The sequence below is a fragment of the Symphodus melops genome (assembly GCF_947650265.1).
Source record: "Symphodus melops genome assembly, chromosome: 1".
NCBI lineage: Eukaryota > Metazoa > Chordata > Actinopteri > Labriformes > Labridae > Symphodus > Symphodus melops.
Window position 1 is genome coordinate 533,009 of NC_136691.1, and position 12,173 is coordinate 545,181.

General features: G+C 52.1%; 1 protein-coding gene across 1 annotated transcript; it reads right to left on the bottom strand.

The window, feature by feature from the left end:
* Positions 1 to 1,054: 1,054 nt before the first annotated feature.
* On the bottom strand, positions 1,055 to 8,513 carry LOC306824723 (rho guanine nucleotide exchange factor TIAM2-like). Its single transcript, XM_079345003.1, has 7 exons — positions 7,209 to 8,513; positions 5,638 to 6,771; positions 4,372 to 4,834; positions 3,571 to 3,746; positions 2,869 to 3,093; positions 2,537 to 2,722; positions 1,055 to 1,557 (listed from the first exon to the last, which is right to left on the bottom strand). Exons 2-7 carry the CDS (start codon positions 6,763 to 6,765, stop codon positions 1,315 to 1,317), a joined length of 2,421 nt encoding a protein of 806 aa, XP_079201129.1. The 5' UTR covers positions 6,766 to 6,771; positions 7,209 to 8,513; the 3' UTR covers positions 1,055 to 1,314.
* Between the last annotated feature and the right edge of the window lie 3,660 nt (positions 8,514 to 12,173).

Sequence of the window (12,173 nt, forward strand, 5' to 3'; positions counted from 1 at the left end):
AGGGGGGGGTCCTGTGACTGGGGGGGGTCCTGTGACGGGGGGGGGGGTCCTGTGACAGGGGGGGGGTCCTGTGACAGTGGAGGGGGGGGGTCCTGTGACAGTGGAGGGGGGGTCCTGTGACGTGGGGGGGGGGGGGGTCCTGTGACAGGGGGGGGGGGGGGTCCTGTGACAGGGGGGGGGGTCATTCAGATGGACTAACAGAGAGGGACAAAGGAACTGTCAGAGCTTTTAATCTGTTTGTTCACAGATCAGCAGGTTGCTGTGAAACATCTGTCCTTCAAACTCCTGCTGAGGAGGAGGAGGAGGAAGAGGAGGAGGAGGAGGAGGAAGAGGAGGAGGAGGAAGAGGAAGAGGAGGAGGAAGAAGAGGAGGAAGAAGAGGAGGAAGAGGAGGAAGAGGAGGAAGAAGAAGAGGAGGAAGAAGAAGAGGAGGAAGAGGAGGAAGAAGAGGAGGAAGAGGAGGAAGAAGAAGAGGAGGAAGAGGAGGAAGAAGAAGAGGAGGAAGAGGAGGAAGAGGAGGAAGAAGAGGAGGAAGAGGCGACAGGTGGCAGCACACGGCCTTAATAAAAACAAAGTTCTCTGCACACTTTAAAGTCTTGAATGTTCTTCAGTAAAAAGTCAGATTAACACACACACACACACACACACACACACACACACACACACACACACACACACACACACACATACACACACACACACATACACACCCTCTCACACACACACACACACATACACACATACACACACACATACACACACACATACACACACACACACACACACACACACACACACACACACACACACACATACACACACACATACACACACACATACACACCCTCTCACTCACACACACACTCACACACACACACACACACATACACACTCACACACACACACACACACACACACACACATACACACGTGGGAGGAAACGTGACCAGTTAAACTTTGACATCAGATCCAGGAAACGCCACGAGGACGCAAACGCCAGGATGACGGCGTTGGTGTAAACGAGTCTGTGTGAGGTCATCTGTCTCACGCTGGTTAACCAAACCACTTCCTGCCACACGGCGTTCACAAGGAGAGAGGAAACGGCGTGAGCGGCGTGTCAAACATCCCGCTGCAGCTGCACGCAGATTCAGGCTCTTAAAATAGCTGCGTGTTTATCCAGAGGAGGGGCGCCCTCAGGAGCAGAGCATCATGGGAAATCCAGCAGTTTGAGTTTCAGCAGAGAGCCAAAAACATCAGGAAGAAAAAACAGGCTGGAGCACGCCAGGTCAGGACACGCTGAAACAAGGCGTGGCAGCTAGCAGGGCGCCACAATCGAGGTCAGTTTGAACGGCGAAGTCACAAACTGACCCGTGAGAGAAAATGCTTTGGTCTCGAAGGCGTCGGCTTCATCGAGGTCGCGTCTTACCTGAGATGCGGCGTCTCTGCTGCGTCTGTTCGCTCCATCCATGACCTTCAGAGAGGACGGCAGGCCCCGCCTCCTGCTGCCTCCTCCTGACAGAGACCGCCTCCTCAGCACCTCCTCCTCTCGGCTGCACACCTGAAGACAAACAGGAAGTGCAACATGAGCACTCAGAGGACAAACAGGAAGTCCAACATGACCACTCAGAGGACAAACAGGAAGTGCAACATGAGCACTCAGAGGACAAACAGGAAGTGCAACATGACCACTCTGAGGACAAACAGGAAGTGCAACATGACCACTCAGAGGACAAACAGGAAATGCAACATGACCCCTCAGAGGACAAACAGGAAGTCTAACATGACCACTCAGAGGACAAACAGGAAGTGCCATATGACCACTCAGAGGACAAACAGGAAGTGCAACATGACCACTCAGAGGACAAACAGGAAGTCCAACATGACCACTCAGAGGACAAACAGGAAGTCCAACATGACCACTCAGAGGACAAACAGGAAGTCCAACATGACCACTCAGAGGACAAACAGGAAGTCCAACATGACCACTCAGAGGACAAACAGGAAGTCCAACATGACCACTCAGAGGACAAACAGGAAATGCAACATGACCCCTCAGAGGACAAACAGGAAGTCTAACATGACCACTCAGAGGACAAACAGGAAGTGCAACATGACCACTCAGAGGACAAACAGGAAGTGCAACATGAGCACTCAGAGGACAAACAGGAAGTGCAACATGAGCACTCAGAGGACAAACAGGAAGTGCCATATGACCACTCAGAGGACAAACAGGAAGTGCAACATGACCACTCAGAGGACAAACAGGAAGTCCAACATGACCACTCAGAGGACAAACAGGAAGTGCAACATGACCACTCAGAGGACAAACAGGAAGTGCAACATGAGCACTCAGAGGACAAACAGGAAGTGCAACATGACCACTCAGAGGACAAACAGGAAGTGCCATATGACCACTCAGAGGACAAACAGGAAGTGCAACATGACCACTCAGAGGACAAACAGGAAGTGCAACATGACCACTCAGAGGTGGAACACGCAGGACGGCGTTTGGTTTTAAACAGGACGGGCTGTCTTACCAGGGCGTGGAATGACGACACCGAGAACACTCCCAGACGTCCCAGCATGCTCTTGGAGGGTCGGCTGGCCACGGCGAGGAGGCTCTTGGGGTTGGGGAGCTCGCCGCCCTGCAGGCTGGACAGGTAACACCTCAGGCGGAACAGATCCAGGTTCAGCTTCTCCAGGTTCTGCTCCCACTGCTGGATCTGCAACAGCAGCAACGAACGAGGTCAGAAACACGCACGATGACATCACACACCAAACAGCCAATCAGAGGAAAGGGATCCCGGCGCTGTTGTCTGAACTGACGAAGTTTATGAAATAAAAACAGTGAAGAAGAAGAAGAAGAGACCTGGCTCTCCACCGCCCTCCTGTTCTTCTGCTCCTTGATGACGGACAGCTGCAGCTCGGCCATCTTCTTCATCTTCCCGTCCATGTCGATCTTGTGCAGCAGCGAGCGGCTCTGGTGGCGCAGGAGACGCAGCGTGTCCTCCTTCCCCTGACGCTTCGCCAGCAAGGAGGCGCTCGCCGAGTGGATCGCCGTCACCCAGTTCTCCAGGTCGGTCTGGTTGGTGGCCTGAGAGGACGAGGAAGGACAAAGACGCTTCATGACACTGACGGCTCATCGTGGTTACAAACAGCTCCTCACACCTCCCCCGCCTCCTCTTCAGCGAGTCCTCGGGGACCCGTGGACACGAGGCCAGTCGTGTGATTTGTGTGTTTGCAAACACACTTTACAGCTGAGAGTGAGAGTTACTCAGGGAATAAAGAAGTGCTTTCTGCTCGTTAAACGTGTGAAGAAGAAGAAGAAGAAGAGGTGATAAACGCTTAACGGTGTTAATCAGACTCTGGGGGGGGGGGGGGGGGGGGGGGCTACCTTCTCTGGTCCAATCAAATCCAGAGCATTCAGGAGCAGAATCTAAAGTTAGAAGTAGCAATCATAATAAATCTTTTAAACTCTCTCTCTCTCTCTCTCTCTCAGATGGAGTTTAACTCAAGTCAAATTTAGCTTAGCATTTTAGCTTAGCATCAAGCCAGTAGGAGCGACTCTCACCTGGAACAGGTAGACGTCTCCGTGTGCGTTGCTCAGGCAGAAGACGTGCTCCTTCTTCGGGTGTTCGGGGACGGCCTGGACGATGCTGTCGTCGGCCAGCAGAGCGTATCGAGGAGAAAGCTCCCGGTCGGCGCCGAGCGTTTTCCCGTACGTGTCGTAAAACAGAAGTGTGCAACCTGAGGGAACATGGCAACCTGTGACAACCTCGAACAGATGACTTCACCAAACACTCATTTTATCATCAACATCGACTCTGAGGACAGCCAATCACTGAAGAATCACTGTTGTGGCAACATGTCAATCACAGGTAGCCCCGCCCAAAAATCACAGGTAGCCCCGCCCCAAACTCCTCCCTCTTTGTAGTCTGACTGACCTTAAATAGGACCGTAGGTAACTGAATGAACATCCTGCTAGCAAACGGTTAATTGATGGAAATGACCAACTGATGACGAGGAACATTTCATCACACACTTCGATACAAGTCGCCCCCTGCTGGACATTAGAAACACTGCAGGGAGGGCTGTCAGACGGTCAACATGTTTGCGTTTCAAACTGTTTCTTCTTATGCTTTTATTTTGTAAAAAATGTTATAAGTGGTTCTCAAAGTGGGGGTCGAGACCTCCCGGGGGCTTGTGAGACTTTGAGTTCATGAGATTGCGTGTGATTGGGTCTCCAGCCCGCGACCCCCAACAGGAAGGACAAGTCCTGAGCTAAATGCAACAAAGATGCTTTTATTTTGGTAGACACATAGGAACCTCCAGTCGACTGAGAGGTACTGTACTGTGTCCCACAGGAGGTTACCTTTTAGTGTGACCCAGTAGTGACGCCACTTACGGCGAGCCACCAGCTCCAGCTTCCTGTCCTTGGTGACGGCGATGAGAGCTTTAAAAGAGAGCCATCCGGCCCGTCGCACCACGCCCTGCTCCTTCTCAAACAGGACGTCCAGCTCCTCCCCTCCTTCCACCTGCACCTCCCTGTCCATCTCCTCCTCCTCCTCCTCCTCCTCCTCCTCCTCCCCCTCCGACGGCTCGGTCCGGTCTGCCGTGCTGCTGCAGCCGGTCTCCAGCTCCTGCATGAAGCTTTCGTAGACGTTCTGCCGCTGGGCGTCGCTGCTCAGGTTCTGGATTCTGGAGGAGTTAAATTGAACTGGTAGGACCTGGTTCTGGTTCTGGTTCTGAGAGTGGAGAGGGTTGGAGGACCACAGGGTGCTGCAGCCAACCAGCCCGTTGGTGAAAACATCCCCGCTGTCACTGCCGTATGGCTCCTGTGGAGGAAGCAGGAAGTTTGTTGTTTTTAATAAACAGCAGGGATGCAGTTCCTCTTTTGACCACTAGAAAATATTCATCATTAATCGCTGTTTATTCATGCAAATAAGAATATGTTCAAGGTAAATAAAATCCTTAAGTGACCAGTAGATGAAAAAAAAAACATTTAACCTAATTAATAAATAAACCTTTTTTTTTTAATGTGTCTCAGAAGTGTTGTTGTAATTCAAACGTCTGCCACCAGAGGGACATCAAACTCGTAACTTCGTGATTTTGAGTCGCTAAATTAGCACCCACCAGCTTTTTATAAAATTGTCGTATAAATGTGACGTTGGGATGTTGACGCCCTTTTTGTTCTATACTGCTCACAAACAGTGTTGTTGTAGTTCCTCCTGTGGTCAGTAGGGGGACACACACGATTCATGACTTTCCTCCCTGCATGTGACAGATCTTATCCACTTCCTCCTACTTCCTAATATTGTCAATAAATCAATAATTAAAAGGAGAATTGGCTCAAACATGAACTGGTCTCTTTACGTAGTTTCACCGCAGGAAGTGGCGGCGATGTTAGCGAGGTGAACTCGGAGGCGGGCTTTAAGACCTGCGTGACGACTCGATGGATTTATCCTGTTTGAGAAGAACTCAAAGACTCAGGATGTAAATCATGAGCTGAGAATTCATTGATACGTATATCTGAGTATCATCTGCATAGCGATACACATTCATGCAGAGTTTCTTTAATATCTTATTATAGATATATTTAGTATAGAATCTGAATCACAGGTCTTCTCCTGCATCGTACCTGGATCCTCCTCTTCTTCCTGCTCAGACTTCCTGTCCAGTCGCTGAGCTGCCTGATTCGACTCTTCAGGAAGTCTTTGCGGCTGTTCCCGGAGGTGGCGGCGGCGGCGGCGCTGAGGGGAGCGATCCTACGACAGGGAAGCGTCACGGAGGAGTAACGTGTCTCCACGCCTCCTCCTGACCCCTCCTCCTCCTGGATGACATCACCCAGCAGCGCCGCGGAGGAGGCGGTCCTTTGCTGCTGCTGCAGGGAGGCGTCCGGTTGGGTGGGGAAAGCCGGCAGCGTGTTGTGACTGGAGTACATGTCGTCCACGCTAAAGTCCGTCAGGTCCGGCTGCAGGATGACGGAGTCTCCGATGCCGCTGTCCTCCGTGCGCCCGGAGGAGCAGGTGTTGTATCCGGCGCAGGAGGAGGTGAACTCGCTCGTCTGCGCGGCGGGGAAGAGGAGACTCGCGGTAAATCCAGGTGCTGAGAAAAAGGTGTTAAACCCGCTGCTGGAGGTGGCTTTCTCCTCTCCGGGGGCCGAGGGGTAGGGGGCGAATCCGCCGCTGGTCGCCTCGCTCTGCCCACACATGAATACGTTGTCAGCGAGCTCGCCACCGCCACCGCCACCCCCCCACGGAGAGTCGTACCAGGAGCCGTCTGAGCTGAGTGAGCTGCCCTTGCTGGTGCGGAGCGAAGTGTCACCAACTGGGGCTGCAGTCAAGGAGGCGGCGGGCAATCCGTTGAGCCCCTGCGCCTCCATGGCAACGACCCGGGTCTTGGTAAACTCCACCCTCATGCTGCCATCTTTGCTGAGCAGCACCTTCGGGCTGCCGCCGCTCTGTACAGACGAACGCTCCCCACAAACTGCCTGACTTCCATCTGCGTTCTCCAAGAATCCAAACTGAGCCCTGAACCTCTGAGGAGATCCAGCTCCCAGTTTAGCCCCTCCCCTCGCCACCCTGGGGGCGTGTTCATAGTGCCAGGTGGTGTTCTGGTTCTGGTGACTCCTCCCCCTGGACCTGCCGCCTCCCTGGTTGTTCCTCCACCAGCTCCGAGCCGACGGCGCCTCCTCCCTCTTGGAGGAGAGGCGGAGCGAGCCGGGGGTTTTGGCAGGAGGGGCGGCGCTGCTGTCTGTGTTTCCCATCGTTACCTGGAGGAGGATGAAGGACGATGACATCATCAACACGAGCCAAGCAGAAGAGATGAATTACAGAAAAACTACAAACGCTGCAGATTTGTCTGCCAGGAAAGTGAAGTCAGGCATGAAACCGACGTTTACACTCGGCTGACGGACGGCTCAACACAAAGTCACCAGCACAGCTGCTGTTTGACTCTAAGTCAAAATAATAACAATAATAATAACAATCATAATCATAATAATAAGAAGCAACAGGACAGAGAGAACAACAACAACAACAACAACATGGATCAGCTCTCAGTGTTTCAGGAAACTTCATCACGTGCACCAAATCAAAGAGCTGTGAGTGTTTCAGAAGTTTGACGTGTTTCAGATAAACGTTTAAATGTGTGAAGAGAAAAAGTTCAAACAGCTTTGAGATGAATTTGCATAAATTAAAAGGTTTTTACCGTTTGGTAGTTTTCATGAGCTGAAACTCGGCGTCTCCTTCATGCTCTGTCCTCTCTCTCTCTCTCTCGCTCGCTCTCCTACTGAAGCTCGCTCTGTCGCCTCCAGCTGCCCTCTCTCTCTCTCTCTCTCTTTGTGTGTGTCGCTCGCCCCCTCTCTTTACACCAGCTCATCTGTTGGGGGAGAACAGAGGGGGGGCGGGGCTTCAGCACACAGACTTTGCTTTTGTAGCCGTCCCCTCCCTCTTCCTTCTTCTTCCATGACGTCTCTGCTCGCTCCGTTTATTTAAAGTCAGTTTCTCTCTTTGTTTCTTGAAGCGTGATGATGTCACCAGGCGAGATATTACAAATGTGCAAAACTAATCAATAAATTCATCATCGACTTTCAGAAAATAAACTCTGAACCTGGAGAGACTCGTCGACTGGACGGAGACATGACAACTAGTCCGAGTCAAAACGCTAACGAGACGAGTCTGACACTCAACAACCACGAGACGGAGAAGGTCCGAGTCAATGACAAGTCAAAACGATGACATGACAAGTCCAAGTCAGAGCAGCCGGTGGACAAAGACAAGACCAACCCGGAGACCCGAGGGACCAAAGTCTAAAGACCCCAGAACCAGCTGAGGACGCAGACAGAACCTGGACGCAGGACTTGTGTCCACAGATCAAAGAGTGAAGGCGGTTAAAGCAGATTTACAGGCTCTAACTACAAATCCAGGACTTTCCAGGACTTTCCATAGTCTTGGAGGTGGCCTTCCAGGACCTGTAGTCCCTCCTCCATCCTGAGTCCAGCTGCAACATGAAAGCTGAAAACATCCAAACATGATCAGAAATAATTCAAAAATCAATCCTCAAAGAGGGGGCGGGGTCAGAGAGCGAGCAGGGGGCGGGGTCAGAGAGCGAGCAGGGGGCGGGGTCAGAGAGCACGGCGGACTCCAGGATTCAGGGTGTTGTTAGCAGAAAGCTTGACGCCCATCCTGTCTCAGAGGTCAGAGAGGGGGGAGAGAGGTGACCTTTGACCTTTGTTATTGAAATGAGGATGTGAAATGTTGAGGAGAAAGCTCGACAGCTGGAACGTCCCGACTAAGATGAGGAGGAAGAAGAAGAGGAGGAAGAAGAAGAGGAGGAGGAGGAGGAGGAGGAGGAGGAGGAGGAAGAGGAGGAGGAGGAGGAAGAGGAGGAGGAGGAAAACTGTTGACTGAAGCTGCTCCACTGTCCCTTCAAAATAAAGTTCAGTCTTCTGTTAAAGTGAAGCAACTTGTTCCTTCAAAATAAAACTCAGTCTCAGCATCGGTGAAAGTTTAGACTGTCTGCAGACCCCCCGCCCCGCCCCCCCCCCCCCCACCACCACCCCGCCCCCCCCAGGCTGTGGCTCAGACGGTCCGCTCTGAAAGGAGAAAGTCCTCCGTCCACCTTTGTTTGCTCGTCCCATCGACCATCTGCTGGCTCGCAGGACGCCCCGCCACAGGCGACCCCTCCCATTCTTCACTAACAATGACCCCCCCCCCCCCCCCCCCCCCGGCAGGCCTGAGGCCGGCATATTGAAGGAATTCATGCGATCTGAATCATAATGGATCTGATGAACGTGCAGATGGAGGAATGCCACCTGTTCTCTGAGTGGATCTGATCAGCTGGACTGATGAGGAGGCGTTCAGGGACTATGGGACATCTCATGCATGCCTTAATATACAGGGTTAGTACAACGACTTCCTGCTGACATTAAACCTGCAGAAGAACCACAAAGACTGTTGAAATGTCTGATTTGACTTTTTTACTTGAAAGTGTTTTTAAAGGTCTTTTGTTCCCGGCCGAGAGGACGCAGGAAACAGGAAGTGCAGATCAGCTGTAAATGGCCGGAAACTGAAACACCTCCCACAGCAGCCGATACACACACACACACACACACACACACACACACACACACACACACACACACACACACACACTGACCACGCCCCGTGTCCACCTGGCGTTTATTCCAGAAAGAAACGATCTCTCTGTGCGTTGGGAGCGTGCGCATGAAGTAAAGTGCTGCGTCCTGTCTCCATGGCAACAGTCCGCTGCATGGCCGACACGGCTCCGTTTTTTTTTTACTGCACGTTTTATATTTGAGATCGTTGATGTTCCCGATCAGACGTGGAGCGAGGACGATCTGCAGACGGCTAAACGACGAGGAATATGGAAGATCTGGGAAAAGAGCGCCGCTGACACCAACGGCGTCTTTCTGAAAAGTCATGCTAGCTTATCGCTAGATTCGTGCTAGCTTTTCGCTCGCTTCACCACAAGTCCTCAGGACCAAAATTATTAATTCAACATCTGATAAACTTATAAATTCACTTTCTAAATTGATTGCTCTGGACTGCAGATCAATATCAGGGGTAGAAGATGAGAGGTGATATGTGCTAAAGCTAGCAACGTGAGAGGTCAGAATATGTGCTAAAGCTAGCAACGTGAGAGGTCAGAATATGTGCTAAAGCTAGCAACGTGAGAGGTCAGAATATGTGCTAAAGCTAGCAACGTGAGAGGCCAGAATATGTGCTAAAGCTAGCAACGTGAGAGGCCAGAATATGTGCTAAAGCTAGCAACGTGAGATGTGCTAAAGCTAAAGCTAGCAATGTCAGATCCAACTTTCCAACAGCTGAGCAGAAAAACTATTTCAAACAAGAGCCAACAGCTTTATGAAAGTGAGAAGTGTTGCTGTTTAGGGCACACATTGTGATGCACTTAAAATGTGATTATTTTTGATCCTGAGTTAATTAGTTAACTCAATAGTTAGTTAATTAGTTAACTCAATAGTTAGTTAATTAGTTATTCTTAATGAAAGTTCTGATTCGACCTCGCTGAGAGAAAAGTTTAATTTCAGCCTCATGTTTAAGATCTGCTGAGTTTATTAGACGGTCTGTCCACTGGTCTCCATGTTGTCTTTGGGATTAATTGTGCAGCCTTAAAGGGGGGAGGGGGTCATGTTTTGTTTTTGCATGGAGACGCCAAGTAATGAAATAACCCCCCCCCCCCCCCCATGGGAACACAAAAAGCAGCAGCCTGGATAAGAGGAGGAGGGGTCTCGTTCTCTCCATCAGAGGAAGCGTGCCTGGGCCGGGGGGGCCGCGGTAGGTGGGGGTCTGTTTCCTGTCCCGGCTGACTGGGGTCCTTGTCCTGGCACGGCGGGCAGACGGGCGAGGCCTCCCGGACTCGAGGTGGGGCCGAGTGTTGTGTTTGGTGTGGTGGCTGCAGCTGCTTCCTCCTCCTGAGAACACTAAGGCTCATTTACAGACCCACATCTGGATCAGCTGGTTCTGGACTCCTGGTCCAATCGCAGCCTTTCTTTCTGAACATCTTTAAGAATCAGCTGTTCTGGTTGAAGGCTGGGGGACCGCAAATCCTGAAGGACTTGGACTAGAGCTCCACGCGTGTCTGGATCCTCCCGTCGACCGAAGACTAAAACAGAAACGGTCAAAACAAAGTCCAAACAGTGGGTTAAAAACAGGTCCCTTGATCCTAGCTAACAGGTCCTCAGACTGGGACCTGGTCCTGGTCCTGGCTAACAGGTCATCACACTGGGACCTGGTCCTGGCTAACAGGTCATCACACTGGGACCTGGTCCTGATCCTAGCTAACAGGTCTTCAGACTGGGACCTGGTCCTGGTCCTAGCTAACAGGTCCTCAGACTGGGACCTGGTCCTAGCTAACAGGTCATCAGACTGGGACCTGGTCCTGATCCTAGCTAACAGGTCCTCAGACTGGGACCTGGTCCTGGCTAACAGGTCATCACACTGGGACCTGGTCCTGGCTAACAGGTCATCACACTGGGACCTGGTCCTGATCCTAGCTAACAGGTCTTCAGACTGGGACCTGGTCCTGATCCTAGCTAACAGGTCCTCAGACTGGGACCTGGTCCTGGCTAACAGGTCATCACACTGGGACCTGGTCCTGATCCTAGCTAACAGGTCCTCAGACTGGGGCCTGGTTCTGGTATCTTGTTTTGTCCTCGGTCTTGCAGATACCCCGTCCTTAGTCAGGCCCCCCTCCTCTTTTCTCCCAGCATGCCGTTCAGCTGCAGTGATGGATCGGGTCTTCCTCTCCAATCGAAGGTTAATTGAATGAAGTGTTTGCGGGCGGCGTGCGGGCTGACGGACTCGGGCGCTGCTGGCGAGTTAAACACGCTGTAATCTGGTTTGAAGGCGGGTCAAATGGAGTTTGACTGAAGGTTATCTGCAGGTCTGAGCTGAAGACCCCCTCCTGGCCCCTCACAGACCCCCCCGGGGGATCAAGGATCTGCACCATGACAACAGGCACCACGGAGCCGAGAAGTGTGTGAGGCTGGAACAGAGGGTGTGTGTGCTGATCACACGCCTCCTTTGTCCTCACACAGAAAAGAGAGAGAGAGGGGACGAGTGCCGGCGTCGCTGCTTCTTTCATTCACCCTCCAGATGCTGCAGCGGGGCCCTCTGACCCCCCCGACCCCCCCCATCACGACTCAAGAACCAGAACTCTCTAAGTGTACGGAGGATGAGCCGTGTGACCGTGTCAGGCTGCTCCACACACACCTGATAAACACACACACACAGGCTAGTTAGCGGTTAGCGGTTAGCTGAATAACTTCAGGGTCAACAGAGGCTGCAGGAGGTCAAACAAACGTTCCCGCTGACGCGTCTCCGGGCCGTCGAGGTCGCCGTGGCTGCAGAGCCTTCACAGGAATGTGAAAGCTTTGACAGCGAGCTCGCCGAGGTGAACGGAGGATTTCAAACACAAACAGACGATCTGTGACGGTGATGAGAGCGAGCAGCCGGACGGACGCTGAGACAACAGCTGGGACACCGACAGAGACCAAAGAGAGGACGAGGACCTGCTGAGCGGGACGGATCAGAGGGGAGTTATGTCACACACGAGAAAGCATCGAATCTATAATCTATAATCTTTATATTCAGCATTCTGAACCAGCCAATCAGAGGCCAGGGTCCGATC